Consider the following 18,460-nt stretch of genomic DNA (forward strand, 5'->3'; position numbering starts at 1 on the left):
AGAAGCCCGCGCACCGCAATGAAGAGTAGCCCCCGCTCTCCACAACTACAGAAAGCCCGCGCGCAGCAACAAAGACCCAACGCAGCCAAAAATTAAAAAAAAAAAAAAAATTATATTGTGTACATGTTGAAATAATACTTTGGATATGCTGAGTTACATAAAATATATTATTAATTTCACCTCTTTCTTTTTTTAATGTCATGACTAGAATATTTGAAACTAAGCATGTACCTGGCATTGGTGGCTCTCATTGTATTTCTTTTAGACAGGGCTGGTCTAGAAGTAGCCTACCTTGGTTACAGCAGAATGGAGAGGCAGGTGGGTGGGCAGTGTGGTGGGATGGGGGAAAGAGCAAGTGAGGTCTCTGTTCAGATCTTTTGCCCATTTTTAATTGGGTTGCTTGTTTTCTTATTGTTGAGTTTTAGGGATTCTTTGTATATTCTGGATACAAGTCTTTTATTAGTCATGTTGTGCAAACATTTTCTCCCAGTCTATGCCTTGTCTTTTCAATCTCTCAACCTAAAGTTTTTACAGCACATAGTGATTGGGGAAATCTGACCTTATTAGTTCCTCTAAAAGCCTTGGTAACCTTTGGTTGACTTGCCTAACTCACTTAACTCACCAGTAATAGGGCATAACTCACAGGTTTATTGTGATGACTGGACACTATACATGAATACCCATACACACGATCACATGGGTACACACGTGCTTATAATACCCAGCATGATGCTGACTCATGACACATGCTCAATAAATGCAATAATTACTCTGCCTTCAAGGTGTTCCTGTCCTCTTGTCGGCAGTGCCTCCCAGTTCCCCCCCAACTCCCCTTAGAGGGTAGCTGGCAGCCAAATGGCAGGCAGAGGGGCTCAAGCTGACAGTTAAGAAGGGAAGAGGCATTTCCACGGCTCTGTGAAAAGATTCACCAAGTATGGACACCCTGGGGACAAGGCATTAAATCTTGAAGTGATGGAAAATCTGTGCCACACCTCAGCCACCACATCCAAGTGAACTTGAACATTTACTAAGGAAAGTAAGATGAGCCAGCCCATTCAAAAAATGGTCCTGGGACTTCCCTGGTGGCGCAGTGGTTAAGAATCTGCCTGCCAATGCAGGGGACACAGGTTCGAGCCCTGGTCCGGGAAGATCCCACATGCCATGGAGCAACTAAGCCCGTGTGCCACAACTACTGAGCCTGCCCTCTAGAGCCCGTGAGCCACAACTACTGAAGCCTGTGCGCTTAGAGCCCATGCTCCGCAACAAGGGAAGCCACAGCAATGAGAAGCCCACGCACCCGCAACAAAGAGTAGAAGAGTAACCCCCGCTGGCCGCATCTAGAGAAAGACCGCATGAAGCAATGAAGACCCAACGCAGCCAAAAAATTAATTTAAAAATTAATTAAAAAAAAATGATTAGGGGCTTCCCTGGTGGTGCAGTGGTTGAGAATCTGCCTGCTAATGCAGGGGACACGGGTTCGAGCCCTGGTCTGGGAGGATCCCACATGCCGCGGAGCAACTGGGCCCGTGAGCCACAACTACTGAGCCTGCGCGTCTGGAGCCTGTGCTCCGCAACAAGAGAGGCCATGATAGTGAGATGCCCGCGCAGCACGATGAAGAGTGGCCCCCACTTGCTGCAACTAGAGAAAGCCCTAGCACAGAAATGAAGACCCAACATAGCAATCAATCAATCAATAAATAAATCTTAAAAAAAAAAAAAGATTAAAAAAAATAATAAATAAATAAAAATAAAATAGAACAATGGGACTTCCCTGGTGGTGCAGTGGTTAAGAATCCGCTGGCCAATGCAAGGGACATGGGTTCGAGCCTTGGTCCAGGAAGATCCCACATGCCGTGGAGCAACGAAGCCCATGCACCACAACTACTGAAGCCCGTGCCTAGAGCCCATGCTCCGCAACAAAAAAAGCCATTGCAATGTGAAGCCGACACACCGCAATGAGGAGTAGCCCGTGATCGCCGCAACTGGAGAAAGCCCGTGCACAGCAACGAAGACCCAAAGCAGCCAAAAATAAATAAATAAATAAATAAATTTTAAATAAATAAATAAAATAGAACAATGAGCCAAAAGGAATATGCAAATCAGAACCACAATGAGATATGCTTCCCTCCCACCAGGATGGCTAACATCAAGACACATAGACAAGGGACTTCCCTGGTGGTCCAGGGGCTAAGACTCCCAGCTCCCAATGCAGGGGGCCAGGGTTCAATCCCTTGTCAGGTAACTAGATCCCACATGCTGCAACTAAGAGTTCGCATGCCACAACTAAAGATCCTGCATGCCACAAATAAGACCCAGCACAACCAAATAAATAAATATTTGGGAGAAGAAAAAGACAGACAAGAACAAGTGCTGGTGAGGATGTGGAGAAACCGGAACCCTCATACACTGCTGGCGGGAATGTGAAATAGTACAGCCACTTTGGAAAACAGCCTGGCAGTTCTTCAAACAAGTAAACAGAGTTACATGTGACCTGGCAAAACCACTCTTAGGCATACACCCGAGAGAATGAAAATATAGTCACACAAAAACATGTACACAAATGTTCACAACAGCATTATCCACAATAGCCAAAAAGTAGAAACAACCCAAATGTCCATCAAGCGATGAACAAAATATGGTCTATCCTTACAATGGAATATCCTTCAACCATAAAAAGGAGTGAGTACTGATACATGCCACAATGTGGATGCCCACTGACAACAGTATACTAAATGAAAGTAATCAGGTGCCAAAGGGTAGAGAGTCCATTTAAATGAAATGCCCAGAATAGGCAAATCTATAGACAGAGAAAGTAGTTCCTCCTCAAAAAAAAAAAAAAAAGTGGTAGATCATGGTGGAAGATATTCACTCAACAGCACACAGTTATTGAACACCTACTGATGGCACTGGTGCCAGAAGCTAGAAGTACAGAGACCAACAAGACACCCCCCACCTTAAGGAACTAGAGTCCAGTCTTTTCATTCCAGACCCAACGCTGGTCGGCAACTCTGCATAGCCACACATTTTTGGAACCAACTTCAAAATGGAAGATCATCCAGAGCCTTATTCTCGAGCAAGGAAAATGACACCCAACTCACATCCCAGAAGAGAGCCTGTCCTAGTCAAACGCATGAGCTGAGCAATCAGAATAACAGCAACTAAATCCCCACTGGATTTAGTTGGACCCTTGGAAAGTTCCTCAGCTTCCCTCAGCATCAAATTTCTCCTATCAACTTTCTGGGGTTACTGTGAGGCCCCATCAGCAGCCTTGGCCCACAGTACGGGCTCCTAAGTTTTCTACCACCATCCAAAGTGGTCCTGTTGATGTCATGGCGAGACCCACAGCCTTCAGCCAACAGGGGAATCAAGCTGCTAGATTCATGGCCTGGGACAGAATAAATGCAAACCAGGAGGAGAAGGATGCCCAAACAACACTCACAAGATCCTTCATTTGCCTGTGAATTTCATATCTGTAAAAGATGTGAGAGCCCACGGACATCCAGATCCTGGTAAGGGTGGTAGGTGGGCGTACAAGTCTGTGAAGCTTTCCTGGGGACAACTGAACTCTAGGCCCAGAGCCCTTGACACAGCCTTCCTTCCCCCCAGAAATTCTTCTAGAAATTTATCCTAAGGAAATTAACAGGGATGTGCCTACGAGTTAGATATGAAAATGTTCCCGGGATCACTGTTTGACATGGCAAAATAACAAACTACATAATATACAAAAATAGAAGTTTGATAAAAAATAAAAATATACATAAATAAAAATTATGAAATAAGGTAGAGGGACTTCCCTGGTGGTCCAGTGGTAAAGAATCCACCTTCTAATGCAGGAGACACGGGTTTGATCCCTGATCAGGGAACTAAGATCCCACATGCTGCGGGGCAACTAAGCCCTCGCGCCACAACTACTGAGCTTGCGCGCCTCAACTAGAGAACCCACACGCCGCTAACTACAGAGCTCACGTGCCCTGGAGCCTGTGCGCCACAACTACAGAGAGAAAACCCGTGAGTCGCAACTAGAGAGAAGCCCGCATGCCACAAATGGAGAGAAACCCGAGCAGACCACGCACCGTAACGAAAAGATCCTGCACGCCTCAAAGATCCTGTGTGCTGCGACTAAGACGCGACGCAGCCAAAAAAAAATAAGGAAAATAAATTAAAAAAATAACAGCTATTAAAAAAAAAAAGAAGGTAGAAAAATATAGCCATTTAAAACAAAATGGAAGGCATATACTTGGACTGGAAAGATATTCATAACTGGAAACCACCTAAATATCCATAAGCTAAAGGACAGGTGCATCTATCAAGGTGTACTCATATAGTAACAGCTATGCGCGGTGCAAATAAAGCTACTGATATTATGTGGATACCTCACAAATAATATACTATTATAAATTGCAGACTAAAATTTTTGAAATAAATGTAAAAAATATGCATGGGAATGACAATTATCAAAGCATGATACTGGTTTCTCCAGGGAAGGAGGGGTATACCTGAGGACTTACCTGTAATATTTAATTTCTTAAAAACAAACAAAAAAGATGCAAAGCAAATACTATGATGTGTCTATGTTGATTAGGAGGGTGTACTCATTTCCTATTGCTGCTGTGTAACAAATTACCACCAACTTAGTGCCACCATTTATTATCTTACGGTTCTGGAGGTCAGAAGTCAAATATGGGTCTCACTGGGCTACAATCAAGGTGTCAACAGGGCTCCCTTCCTTCTGGGGGTGCCAGGGGAGAATCCGTTTCCTTGCCTTTTCCAGCTTCTAGAGGCTGCCTGCATCCCTTGGCTCATGGACCCCTTCCACCTTCAAAGCACTGACTTCATCACTCTCACCTCTGCTTCTGACATCACATCTCCTCCTCTGACTCTGACCCTCCTCCCTCCCTTTTTTTTCTTTTTTTAAAATTTTATTATTATTTGTGTTTGGCTGCGTTGGGTCTCTGTGACTGCGCACGGGCTTTCTCTAGTTGCGGCGAGCAGGGGCTACTCTTTGTCCTGGTGCGCGGGTTTCTCATTGCGGTGGCTTCTCTTGTTGCGGAGCACGGGCTCTAGGAGCGTGGGCTCAGTAGTTATGGCGCACGGGCTTAGTTGCTCCGCGGCATGTGGGATCTTCCTGGATCAGGGATTGAACCCGTGTCCCCTGCATTGGCAGGCGGATTCTTAACCACTGGGCCATCAGGGAATTCCCTCCCTTTCACTCATAAGGACCCTTGTGATGACACTGGGCCCACCCAGATAATCCAGAATAATCTCCTCATCTCAAAATCCTTAACTTAATCACATCTCCAAAGAGCCTTTTGCCACGTTGGGCAAGAGTCACAGGTTCTGAGGATTAGGATGCGAATACTGGGCTGGGGGGCGGGGTGGTTTATCCACAGAATATATAGAAATAATAATAATAATAGCAGTAGTGTAGTAGTAGTGGTAGTAATAGCAGCTAACTCTTACTGAGCTATTTGTGAGGCCCTATCCCAAAGTGTGCTACAGTTAGCTCTCCTAATCCTCGTGAGAATGCGGTGAGGAAGGCATTACTATTACCCCATTTTATAGATGGGAAAATGAGAAGCTAAAAAACTTGTCCATGGTCACAAACACTGTAAGTGACAGAGCCAAGATCTGAACCCAGGCAGTCAGACCCTAGAGGACATGCTCTTAAGTACACAGGCGTTTGTCATTTTGTCTCTACACCAATCTCAACATTTTAAATAACTCATAAAGAGAAGAAGGTGGTCACAATATAGCACAAAATGAAAAATGCATATTACTAAAGAGTATTATGAAAGGATTATGTTTGGTAAAAATGTAACTACGTCTTGCAAAAAAAAAAAATGTGGAAGGGTTACACCAAGTGTGAACACACATCCCTCTGGGTGGGCGGGTGGGGCGAAGAGTTCATAATCCTCACCGGTCAAAGTTAAAAATCTTTCTACTAATGGACACATGTGACTTCTTCAAGAAGAACAAAGTAAGAGCCGTTTAATTAGGGGAAATAAAACCACGTCAGAGGGGCCTTGCTGGGAGCTGTCTTCAACAGGAGATCGGTGTAACTTCCACCATCGGCTACCCCAGCTCAGGCCCTTCTTGCCTCCCCAGGGACATCGGTCCTCTCCCGGCCAGGTCCCTGCTCCCACCAGCAGAGGCAGGCAGCAGGCCAGGAATGGCCTGGAGTGGCCAGGCATGGCAGGCAGGTGACACCTGGCCGGTGAGATCCAATCGGACTGAGAAGCTGAAGCGGGAAGACCCCAGCGGGCCCCCAGTCCTGAGGTGTGTCTGCCCCTGTGAGTCCTGGAGGCCTCCTCCTGCCGTATCGCTCTCGACTGTGCGGTGCTGACTCCAACTCTGCTAGTTTCCATTCTACTGATCAGCAAGTTCCCAGGCTTTTCCTTCTCAGAACAGAATCCTTCACACACAGACACTGTACCCCTCAAAACTCACTCCCAACCATGGCCGCCGGCACACCTCGTGTAAGATGAAAGCCTCTTACAGCTTCTCCCTTCTGTGCCAGGAGTGTGGAAGAGGCCCTCCTGCTCTAAACTGCCATCAGCACCGATTCTGTTTACGAAACTTCACCGCTGCCCTGTGGACACTCCTCCTCCAAGTCCAGGCCTCCTTGGACTTGCGGAGGGAGAAAGGCAAGGAGCTGGGCTGCCCGCCGACAGCCAGGCTCAAACCCAAGGGACCTTAACCCCGTAGGACCCCTACCCACACGCGTCAGGAGGGGCCAGCCTCTACATGGGTGGGCTACACGATGGCCACCCCCAGTGCCCCCAGGCACACACAGATGCGGCGCACACAAGCTCTGTCAGGTACATACCATGCGTGTCAGATGCACTTACAAATGTAATCCTCACTACCATCCTACAGGGTAGCCCGGCCATTAGTTACCCATCTCACACATGAGAAAACTGAGGAAGCACAGGCCCAGGCCAGAACCATCAAGTGTGGTTAAAGAAGTTGTCACAGAGCTTGTCCTATCTTAACCCCAGACACTGCCACCTCTGGGGAGAGAGAAGGGGACAGAGGCTGAGAGGGCAGCCAGGTGTGGCTTCCCGGATCTGTCTGCTGACCACGTCTCTGAGAAGCACCCACTGCAGGTCAGGTGTGGGCCAGGTGCTGGGATTCCTCCCTGGTGATCAGAGCCAGCGGGTCCCGGCCACCCAGCGCTCACAGTGTGTGGGGTGACAGTCACCGAGGGCCTGGCTCTGGGATCAGGCACTGCCAGTGAGCAGGAAAAGTCAACACCAGGATTTCTGGCTTCAACCTCAAGGCGCACAGCACTTAGGTCTCTTCCAAGGCAAAACAAGACGTGTCACTTTGCCCGCCTCATAGGGAAAATGTTCATTTACAGTGAAGACGGCTGGGGGTAGGGGTGAGGGTGGGCTGGGGAGGGTAGAAGGGGAGGCAGATTATTTTCCTTCCTACAGGATTCACCAGGGATGCCTTTTAACAGCTCCCTCCCCTAGTCAGACATGCATAAGAGAGCCAACCTGCACCCACTGCTGGGGACCCTCTAATTGCGTGAAGCGGGAACACATGTGCCTCCCAGGGCTTGGCACTACAGCACAGATGCTCCCCGGGCTGGGCCTCCAGCTTCTCGGAGCAGATGTGTCCACACTCCAGCTGCCCCTCTCTCCTGTCCTCTCCTCCCCAACGGCCAGATGGACTTCTGGGCTGGGACACCGAGATCCCCAAAAGCCAGACCAAGAGAGAGTCCTGTCCACACCTCCACAGCCATGGGAGCTCAGGAAACTGGATGGACCACAACTAACCAGACATGCACAGGGTCCTCCAAAGGGGAGGCTTGGTTACCTGCAGGAGAGAATTCGAGGGATGTACTTCCAAGAGACGGGCGAGAAGCCTGAGCCATGGTAACAAGAGCAAACCTCACACAGCGCTTCCCTTACCTTTCTACGTGATTTACCTTCAGGAGCTCATCTGATCCTCCTGAAGACCCCATAAGGTGGGTACTGTCATTCTTCCCATTTTACAGGTGAGGAAACAGAAGCACAGAGAGGGAAGTCTCTCGCCCAAGCCACAGACTTGGGACTCGAACCCAAGCAGGCTGGCTCCAGTCCCCACGTTTAACCAGCACACAACACTGCCTCTCACACCCTCACAGCCAAGACCAATGCAGCCAGGAAATGAGATGACACTTGGAATAAAGCAAGGGCTCTTAAATTCCTTTACAACAAACTCCAGCTTGTCCATATTCTCTGCGGCCACGTGGATACATCAGTCGCTGGGTTCACCTCCCTGCCCCTCGGGCTCCTTTGAAAGGGCACTGTGTTAGTCTGCTAGGGACGCTGTAGCAAAACACCCCCAACTGGGTGGCTTCAACAACAGAAATGTACTGTCTCACAGTTCAGATCAAGGCGTTGGCAGGGGTGGCTCCTTCTGTGGCTGTGAGAGGGAATCGGTTCCCTGATTCCCTCCCGGCTCCCCGTGATGTCGGCAACCCTCAGTGTGCCCAAGCTTCCAGAGGCATCGTCGGGTGTGTGCGTGTGTGTGTATGTGTGTGTGTGTCCTCTTCTTATAAGGACACCAGTCATATGGGATTAGGGGCCCATTCTGTGCCAGCATGACCTCATCTTAACTAATTACATCTGCAAAGACCCTATGTCCAAATAAGGTCACCTTCCGAGGTCCTGGGGATTAGGGCTTGAACACATGAATTTGGAAGGGAGACACAATTCACCCGTAACAGGGACCCATCTCTGCCCAGAGTCCTGAAGAAGCCAGACCATGTTCTCTATCAGGAGACCCGTCTAACCCACCCTCCACACCAAAGCTGACCGGAGAGGACGCTGGTCTCAAAGGCAGCCAATCCCCGAGCACTGGCTCAGAAGACCCAGCCAATCAGAGGCATCCATCGTTGGGAGGCTGGGACCCAAAGCCTTCGCTGATGGGGCTACACAGTCAAAGTGGAGAGCTTTGCTGGGGAGGGTCTAGCCATGACTATGAGGAAACCTAAGACGGCCGACAAAGCCCATCTATGGAGAGAAGTCACCACCGGCAGCTCTTGTCACAGATGGGATGGGAGGGTCCTCAGTGCCATCACCTCCCCTTCCCAGGAGACCCAGTGCAAAGGCTCTTCATTTCCCTGAATTCCTGCAAGAATCCCTAAATCCCTACAATCATTCTATTCTCTAGCCATCAGTGGGGCTCCTACAGCCACCTCTGCATCTTCCAAAATTAGGGGCCGTGGAAGAGCCTGGGGGATGCCTGACAAGCCCCTTTCCCATTCTCCCTGGCACACAACTGGGCCACGTTTCCCAGCATCCTTTGTAGCCAGTCACATGCCAAGTTCTGGTCAATGGAAGATGGGAGGGAAGAGGCACATCGGTTCCAGAAATGACCCCTAAAACCTCCTAAGCCATCCTCCACTCTTCCTCTTCTGCCACATGCTGGCCGAAGAGAAGATCCTGCAGTGGCCTCAGATGCCTTAGGGGACAGTGGTGCCACCAGACAGCAGAGCCCCACCCCCCCAATCCCACTAGACCATGACCTGAGTGAGAAACTTGCATGAGATCAAGAAATCATCTGTCACTGCTGTTAGTCTACCCTGACTAATACCGAAGCTTTATTGCTGTGCCCTCTGCCCAGAATGCTCTCTCCTTAGAGCTTCTCATGGCTCCCTTATCACCTTTCAAGTCTCAGCTCAAATGTCACCTCCATGGAAATGCTCCCCTGAGGCCCACCCTCCGAAAACAGTGCTCTTCACCGGTTACTCTTTGCCAAGGTGCCCTGCTTCTTCCTTTCCTAGCACCCAACACAATCCAGAATGACTGAATGATTAGCCTGGCTTTTTCTATCTTTGCCGTGACACTGTGAGCTCCTCTGGGGGTCCACACTGTCCCCAGTGACGAGCCCCATACCCGACACACACCAAGTCCTCTGAGTGTTTGCTAAATCAACAGAGGGCTGAATTCTAATCACACCAAGTGATCGTCATCCAGGACAGAAGACAGCCCTTGAATAACCAGAAACCAATTCCTCCACTGACCAGCGTACAGGCAGGTCTCCATCAATGTCAGGAATAAAAACAACAGCTCTATTTCTCACACCAGCAGGCTCCGCCGTAGGGAATCCGTACCCCGGAAGAGGAGGAGGACAACCCATTTGGGTGCAGGAAAGAAACAAGGATTTCATTACATACATGCAAGTTCTCATATTCATGTCATCCTTTCCACAAGGCCGTTTCCCTTCGCGTCTGATGCGGACAAGAGCAGCAAATGCTTGAGCGCCTACCTCCTCTGTGCCCAGCGCTGCTGAAAGCAGGTTTCATGTATTACTGCATTTAATCCTCACAGGAGCCTTAGGAGACAGGTTCTTTTACTATTCTCATTTTACAGACGTGGAAATGAGGCACAAAGAGGTGACGTGAATGGTCCAAGGTCACCCTCCAGTGAAGAGGCAGGGCTGGGATCTGAAGCCAGGCACTCGGGCTCCAGAGCCTGTGCTGTTACCATAACTGCACATCTATAATCAAAAATTGTATTACACACACACAAAATGGAATATTACTCAACCATAAGAATGAAATAATGCCGTGTGTAACAAGACAGATAGACCTAGAGATTATCATACTAAGTGAAGTAAGCCAAACAGAGAAACACAAATACCATATGATATTACTTATATGTGGAATCTAAAAAAAAAAAAAAAATGATACAAATGATCTTATATACAAAACAGAAACAAACTCACAGACACAGAAAACAAACTTATGGTTACCAAAGGGGAAAAGGGGCAGAGGACAAATTAGAAGTTTGGGATTAACATATATACACTGCTATATATAAAAGAGATAACCAACAAGGACCTACTCTATAGCACAGGGAACTATACTCAGTACCTCGTAATAACCTATAAGAGAAAAGAAGCTGAAAAAGAAGAGATATGTGTATATGTATAACTGAGCCACTTTTCCGTACACCTGAAACTAACACAACATTGTAAATCAACTATACTTCAATTAAAAAAGAAAAAAAATTCTTTAAAAAGAAAAATAAGTTTGTACACACTGGGGACATTGGTGGAATCTTATTTCTGATGGGACACTTGACTGACAGAGCTTGGGAACCACTTTCAGACAATGGATTTCTTCTTAGACAGAAGATGCCAGTGGAAAAAAAAAACATCTATTTCTCCATTGTTTGAAAAACACTTTGTTAAAATAAGAACTTGGCAAAATACTTTTTTTTTTAAAAGATGGGTAAGAAGCTCAAGGCTGGACTTCAGAAGAAGCCAGGATACAGGACGAGCCCATTTTAGCGCCCCTGGCTGTGTCCACACTTGTCCCCACTGTGGGGTCTCCAGCAGGCATGTCTGGCTTCCCGCTAACCAGGCACCTCTCGAGTCTCCTTCCCCTGGCACCTCAGCACCAGGCAGAGCGTGTCCTCTGCGTGAATAAGGAACCGGTGCCTTCGCTCCTGTCGTAACGAAATCTGAACGAAGCTGTCATTCTCAGGTCCCCAGCAGGGCGCTTCTCTATCCCATACAGGACTCAGACATCTCTGATATCACGTAAGAGGAGACAGCAACACAGAGCAGAAGACTTGAGACTCTGAAGGCAGGCTGAACGAACGCAAACTGTAGTTCTGCCCCTTCCTGACTGTGTAGCCTTGGGCATGTCACCTAGTCTCCCCAGGACTCGGTTTCCTCATAAATAAAGTGGGGATGATTCCTGCTTCCTGTTCACAGGGTCACAGGCAAGCCAAGAACCTAATACCAGGGAAACAGAACAGCTCCTATTTGTGAGAATCCCTCATTCACGGGCAGCCACCACTTGCCAAAAATAAGCAGACGGAGAAAACACGCGTAAGCAGAAGTGAAAACTTGAGGATAAAGGGCCCATTCAGTCGAGATGGACATGGTCCACGCCCTCAAAGGCGGCTCATTGCACAGCCAGCCCATCCACACTCCACAAACAGCTGGCACCACATTGGCTCCTGAGACGCATTCCAGACCGCCCTCCCCAATGGACAAGATGCAAGAGGACCCCAAAGGTTCAACTCAGAAAGGTCCCCAAGCGGGCACCTTTCCAGCTGGAGTCTGCGCAGCTGGTGCCCCTGGAAAAAAAAAGAAAAACCAGAGAGGCAGCACTTCCTGGCATGAGCTCCCTCCCGACATCCAGAGACTCTCAGGAGCCAGTGCAGGAAGGAATCCAGGGCGCCACCTTGCCCATCAGCCTTGGAAAGTAAACGGGAGAATGACAGCCAAGAGGTGAGTGTCTGGCTGGAGACCATCGTCTTTATTAGAAGCCAGGCCTTGGGACTCCCACCCATTAAAATATGTACCTTTTATATACAGATAAAACATGTACATATAAAAAAGTACATAAGGACTTCCCTGGTGGCGCAGTGGTTAAGAATCGCCTGCCAATGCAGGGGACACGGGTTTGATCCCTGGTCCGGGAAGATCCCACATGCCGCAGAGCAACTAAGCCCGTGCACCACAACTACTGAGCCCGCGCGCCACAACTACTGAAGCTCGCATGCCTAGACCCCGTACTCCCCAACAAGAGAAGCCACCACAATGAGAAGCCCAAACCCTGCAATGAAGAGTAGCCCCTGCTCGCTGCGACTAGAGAAAGCCCGCATGCAGCACTGAAGACCCAACGCAGCCAAAAATAAATACATTTATTAAAAAATAATTTAAAAAATAAAAAAGTACATATAAAAAAATCCATTTGATTCTCACCCTTATCTTATTGGTAGGGACTATTATCATTTCACTTGACCAACAGGGAAACAGGCACAGAGAAGTCAAACAACCTGCCTTGGATCACGCAGCACCTAGCATTTGGTCAAGCGGGGAGTTGAGCTACAAGTCTGGATCCAGAGTCCAGCTGTTCTCATGGTCACTTGGCTCCAAGGTGGCTGCCGTCAACTTTTTCCCGCCCTGGACGTGCAAGCCTCGCCCTCCCCAAGAGGAGATTCCCCATGCTTTGAACCTGAGCTGGCCCTGGTGACCTGAGCACGTGACTTTCTGGGACTTCTCGGGCTAAGTCATAAGAAGCCCAGCAGCTTTGGCCTGGGACTCTTGGAACACGCACCCAGTGGGGACACCAGGCACCATGTAAGAAGTCCAGCTACCCTGGGACTGCCACGCAGCAGGTGCTCAGCCAACATTTCCAGCTGAGCCCGGGCTTCCAGCCATCACCACCACAGCACCAGACATGGGAGTCAAGATTCTGGAACCTTCCAGACCAGGTGACATGCCAGTTGAGTGCCACCTCAGTCCAGGCCACAAAGAGTAGAAGAACCGTCCAGCTAAGCCCTGTCCAAATCACTGACCCACAAATCTACTCACTTGCATCCAATGGCACCTACTGACCCCACTTCAGGGCAGGCGTCCTGCTGGCCACCTGACAGGCCCCTCCCTTAACTCTCCACACAAGCAGCTCCTCTGCTATGAGGCCTCCCCCCATTCCCTACCACCCCCCATCCCCACTGAGGGGGACAAGAGCCTTCCTTCCTCGCCAAGTACCCAGCGCAGACCCGCACTGTGTACCGACCACACGATCCTGCAATGCCCAGTTGCTGCATCTGTTCCCTCCAGGGCAGGGACTCCATCCTTCCTCCTGTCTCTTGGCAGAATCTAGCACCCAATATGACAGCAAATATGGGCTGAACACATGACATAGCTCCGTCATGACAGGGTCCAAAGAGAAACCCGAATATACCCAGTGACATTTTACGGCTCTAAGCAAAGTAAACGCGTGACTTTAGACCAGAGCTTCTTAACCTTGGCACCACTGACACTTTACACAGGATAATTTTTTTTTGGCGGGGCGGGGACTGTCCTGTGCATTGTAAGGTGTTTAGCAGCACCCCTGGCCTCAATCCACTAGATGCCAGAAGCCCCCCCAAATAATCACAACTAAAAGTATCTCCAGGCATTGCCAAATGCCCCTGAATGAGTGGGGATGGGATTGCCCCGGCTGAGAACCACTCACTGCTTTGCACAGTGGGACCCATGGGTGTCTACCTTCACCCAGGCCTGCAAGGGGTGTTGTGACACGTGTCCAAAGGTCACAGGCTGCTTGCCAATTACCCCAGGACCACACGCTCGTGTTCCCTCCTGTTTGCCTGTCCCTTGCAGAAGCCACAGTAACCTGGAGGATCCCACTAACTAGAACCCCTGAAGCAACACTACAGCTGTGGGGGTCCCCCCAGGACTCCCCTATGTCAGGAGGCTGAAAATGCAGTCCTGAGAGTCCCCATCTAGGGCCCAAAGGCCTATTCTTTCTAAGTGGTCAGGGGAGCACCTTTTCTAAGCTCTTTACTCCCAAATTGGGTTTTCTGTCGCTTTATAAACACTACTGACACAGCCATATCACACAGGCTTGCCAGCGCACGTTCAAAAATGCAAACGTGTTCACATCATCCCTCTTCTGAAAACACTTCGGTGGATCCCTGCTGCTCTCCAGAAAAAGTCCAAACACCTAAGCAAGACTCTGCTGCCCCGGACAAGCTGGATGCCACGTGTCATCAACAACCAATGGCAAAAATAACAGCAGCAGTTGCCACTGGTCCAGGGCTTACCCTGTGCTGTACACCACGTTCGACCCTCTGATGTATCGACTCATTTACTCATTCCCAACTGTAACCGTGTGCATGGATACCAATATTACTCCCATTCTTCAGATAAGAGAATTGGATCTCAGAAAGTGGATGTAACTTGCCGTGCAGTCACATGGCAAAGCTCATCAAATGTGCTGGAAGTCAAGTTCCACGCTGCTTGTACCTAATCAAACAATGTAGGCTCCACGAGGACTGGAGTCTAATGTAATTCCTGCTGTATCTCCAGGACCTAGAATAGTGCCTGGGAGAGCAGGCATTCAAATATAGATGGATGGATGTAAGGAAGGATGGGTGGAAGTAAGGAAGGAGGGGAGGAAGGAAGGAAGGAAGGAAGGAAGGAAGGAAGGAAGGAAGGAAGGATGGAGGGAAGGAAGAAAGGAAGGATAGAGGGAGGGAAGGAAGGAAGGATGGAGGGAGGGAAGGAAGGGTGGATGGACTGATGGAAGGACGGAGGGAGGGAGGGAGGGAGGGAGTCTCTAGAGCAGTACCTACCAAACCTGGCTAGCTACCAGGATCACCTGGGGAGCCTATTAAAATACTGAATCCCAACCAACCTGGTGAATGACAGTCATCCTCAGCCACTCCAAGGAGGAGGAGGAACTGCTTTTAGTTAATGAGTGGGGAGAACTATAGGGTGTGGATTTCAAGAGCCAAAATCCTGTCTCACACCCATCAGAACTTTCAGGAGAAAGTTCCAGTAGGCTGTATCTTTAAATGCCCCCCCCCACCAGGTGTTTCCGATGTTCAGCCCCCAGAAGAGAAGGGACCAGCCATCCACTCTCAGTGCAGGACACCTGTATTTACCATCCGTGCCCTTTCGTCCCCAGGCAGGCCCCCCAACCCCGCCCCAGCTGCGACAGGTTTCTGGGCCACCTGGGAGGCAGAGTGTAGCCAATGCAAACAAAACTGGGAGGAGAGTTTGCTGCCTCCAGACAGGGACACTTTCAAAGCGGGGCTTCTGGCTCTGTGCCACTGGAGGCCTGCTCGGCTCCAAAGCCAGGAGAAACCTTTTGGAAAGCTACTTAACCTCACTCATGATAAAAGAAATCAAACGAAGAACTACACCAAGCTATCAGAGACCACCTGTGAACGGCCAAGTTCAGAACCCCATGGCAGAGTGGATGAGGGTGTGGGGAACAGGAGGTACCCTCAACACCTCGTGGGCCTCTGTGGGATGTTGTCCAACTGTCCTTTAAAAGTTAAAATAGCCTGTACCCTTTAACTCAGAAATAACACATATAGGAAGCTGTCCTTCAGGTAAACACAATATGTGTGCATGAAAGCATAATGCAAGGATAACCCTCACACACAGTTGGTGGGAATGTAAAATGGTGCAACAACTTGGAAAATAGTCTGGCAGTTCCTAAAATGATTAACGAAGTTACCATATTGACCTAGGAGCAATGCTACTCCTAGACAGGTACCCAAGAGAAATGAAAACACACAGCCATACAAAAAATCATTCATGAATGCTCATAGCAGCAGGATTCATAATAGCCAAAAAGTGTAAACAACCCAAATGTCCATCAACAAATGAATGGATCTACAAACTGTGGAGTATCTACACAATGGAATATTACTCAGCCACGTAAAGGAATGAAGTATTGAGACACACCACAATATGGATGAACCTTGAAAACACTGGAAAACATTGTGTTAAGTAAAAGAAGCCAGTCACAAAAGGCCATATACTATATGGTTCCTTTTAGAGGAAATGTCCAGAACAGGGAAATCGATAGAGATAAAAAGGAGATTAATGATTGTTTAGGGTAGGAGAAGTGGATGAGGAATAGAGGGATGGCTAAAAGGTACAGGGTTTCTTTTTGGGGTGATGAAAATTGTGGTAGCGGTTGCACATATCTGAATATACCGAACTGTTCATTTTAAATGGATGAATTATATGGTATGTGAATTATATCTCCATAAATCTGTTACCAAAAAAATTTTTTAAAAAAGAAGAATCCAAGTATAGTCACTGCAGCTAAGAGCAAAAGACTGGAAAAACCCAAAGTGTCCATTTCTAGGGGTTCAACTGTTACACTGTAGCCAGAATGCTATGTGGCCATGAAGGAAAAAGGCAGCTCAATATGTTGATAATAAACCACCTCCAAGATAACTGTTAAATTAAAAAAAGAAATCAAAGTGCAGAAGTGTATGTAGTAGGTACCCATTCATGTAAGAAACACAATGCACACATCACACAAGCACAGAATACTTCTGGAAGACCAAAGAACTTGGTAATGAGCTTGCCTCTGGAGCATGACATGGGCTGGGGAAGAGACATTTACTTATGAATCGTCTCATTTTCCCCCAAGTGTACATTTTAATTGCTCAATTAAAAAGTAGCCAATAGGGCTTCCCTGGTGGCGCAGTAGTTGAGAATCTGCCTGCCAATGCAGGGGACACGGGTTCGAGCCCTGGTCTGGGAAGATCCCACATGCCACGGAGCGACTAGGCCCGTGAGCCACAATTGCTGAGCCTGCGCGTCTGGAGCCTGTGCTCCGCAACAAGAGAGGCCGCGACAGTGAGAGGCCCGCGCACCGCGATGAAGAGTGGCCCCCGCTTGCCGCAACTAGAGAAAGCCCTCGCACAGAAACGAAGACCCAACACAGCCATAAATAAATAAATAAAATTAAAAAAAAAAAAAAAAAAGTCAAATTAAAGCAAGTCTCTGCAACTGAAAATTGCTTAAGTCTCCTAACTCTGTTTGTTAAAAACAGTCTTAGAAACTTTAGGAACTGAGCCAACTGCCGAATGTAAAGCGGATGGGGAGAGGAAGATGCCTCCACCTGGACCAGAGCTTCACGTGCGAGCTACAGAGCATTCAGCAATGCGCTCTGTCCACCTGCAGCTAAAGCACGGGCCTCTCTCTCTGCTCGTCTGGCTACCAAGCTATGAGTTTCCACAAGCTCTGGCCAGTTAGCCCTCAAAGGGCAGGCGGCTTGACCATCAACTCGAACCAGATGGTCCCCGATGCTGTGAGACAGGGAGCCCAGCCCCTGCCATCCCAGGTGAGCTGTCTGGATGTCACTTCCAAGTTGGCCCATGCGGGCTTCTGTTCCTTCACCTGCTGCTTCCTGGCTAACTTCCCCCACCTGCTCTAAACCCATTCAGAGACCCAGACAGAGCGGCCCCGCTTTCACTTTCAGAAGGTATCAAACCAACAACAACTGCCGTGACCACTGGCCTGGGCAGGAGGGTGAGAAGGTACTCACGGAAGCCCTCGATCTTATCGGCCGTCTTGCTCCAGGCCACCTGCTGGGTCTCCATGATCACCTGGACAGTCCTCCGCTCCGGGGTGGACTTACGGAAGCTGAACACCGTCATCACCGTGCCCAGCTCCAGGGCCCTCTTGATCTGACTCTTCTCGTACTCCGGAAGGGCGTCGACGTTGACCGTGGTGCTCATGGTCGTCCGCTCCGGGGGGAGGCAAGGAGCGAGGGAACGAGGAGGCTGGAAGGGCGGAATAAAGGCGGGAACTGGTTTTAGTTAACTGAGCGGGATTTGGCTTAGACTTCAAGAGCCAAAATCCTGTCTCATGCCCATCGGGATGAGTTTGGGGAGAAGGTTCTAGTGGCGGAGACTCGCCAGCCGCTCAGAGAGCCCGGGCAGGACACACAGAGGTTTAAATGGAAGTGAGGTGTGGGTGGAGCCCTCGACCTCAGGGACCCAACCACTATCCCGGCTTTAAATAACCAAATCACCCCAGCCTGGCCGTCACCACTCCTTCCCCACATACTCTGATGCTGTGGAACATTTGAATAGCCAAAGCAGCCCAGACTGACTCCTGTCCCCACCCCTGACACCCTGCCAAGAGATTTCCAACCATCCCTTTACTTCCCGAGTGAAGTTGGGAACAG

General features: G+C 49.0%; 1 protein-coding gene across 2 annotated transcripts in view; it reads right to left on the reverse strand.

Annotated features, from left to right (window-relative positions):
- The window catches only part of PLCG2 (phospholipase C gamma 2), a 150,667-nt gene that overhangs the window by 126,878 nt on the left and 5,329 nt on the right, over positions 1–18,460 (reverse strand). Inside the window, exon 2 of one of the 2 annotated variants that reach the window (XM_061173028.1) lies at positions 17,909–18,053. In XM_061173028.1, coding sequence (XP_061029011.1) covers positions 17,909–18,008 — 100 coding nt within the window. In that variant the 5' untranslated portion in view covers positions 18,009–18,053. Of the gene's footprint in view, positions 1–17,815; positions 18,054–18,460 lie in introns of both variants that reach the window. The other variant, XM_061173027.1, reaches the window with a different exon arrangement.

This window comes from Eubalaena glacialis, chromosome 18, assembly GCF_028564815.1.
Source record: "Eubalaena glacialis isolate mEubGla1 chromosome 18, mEubGla1.1.hap2.+ XY, whole genome shotgun sequence".
NCBI classification, from domain to species: Eukaryota; Metazoa; Chordata; class Mammalia; order Artiodactyla; family Balaenidae; genus Eubalaena; species Eubalaena glacialis.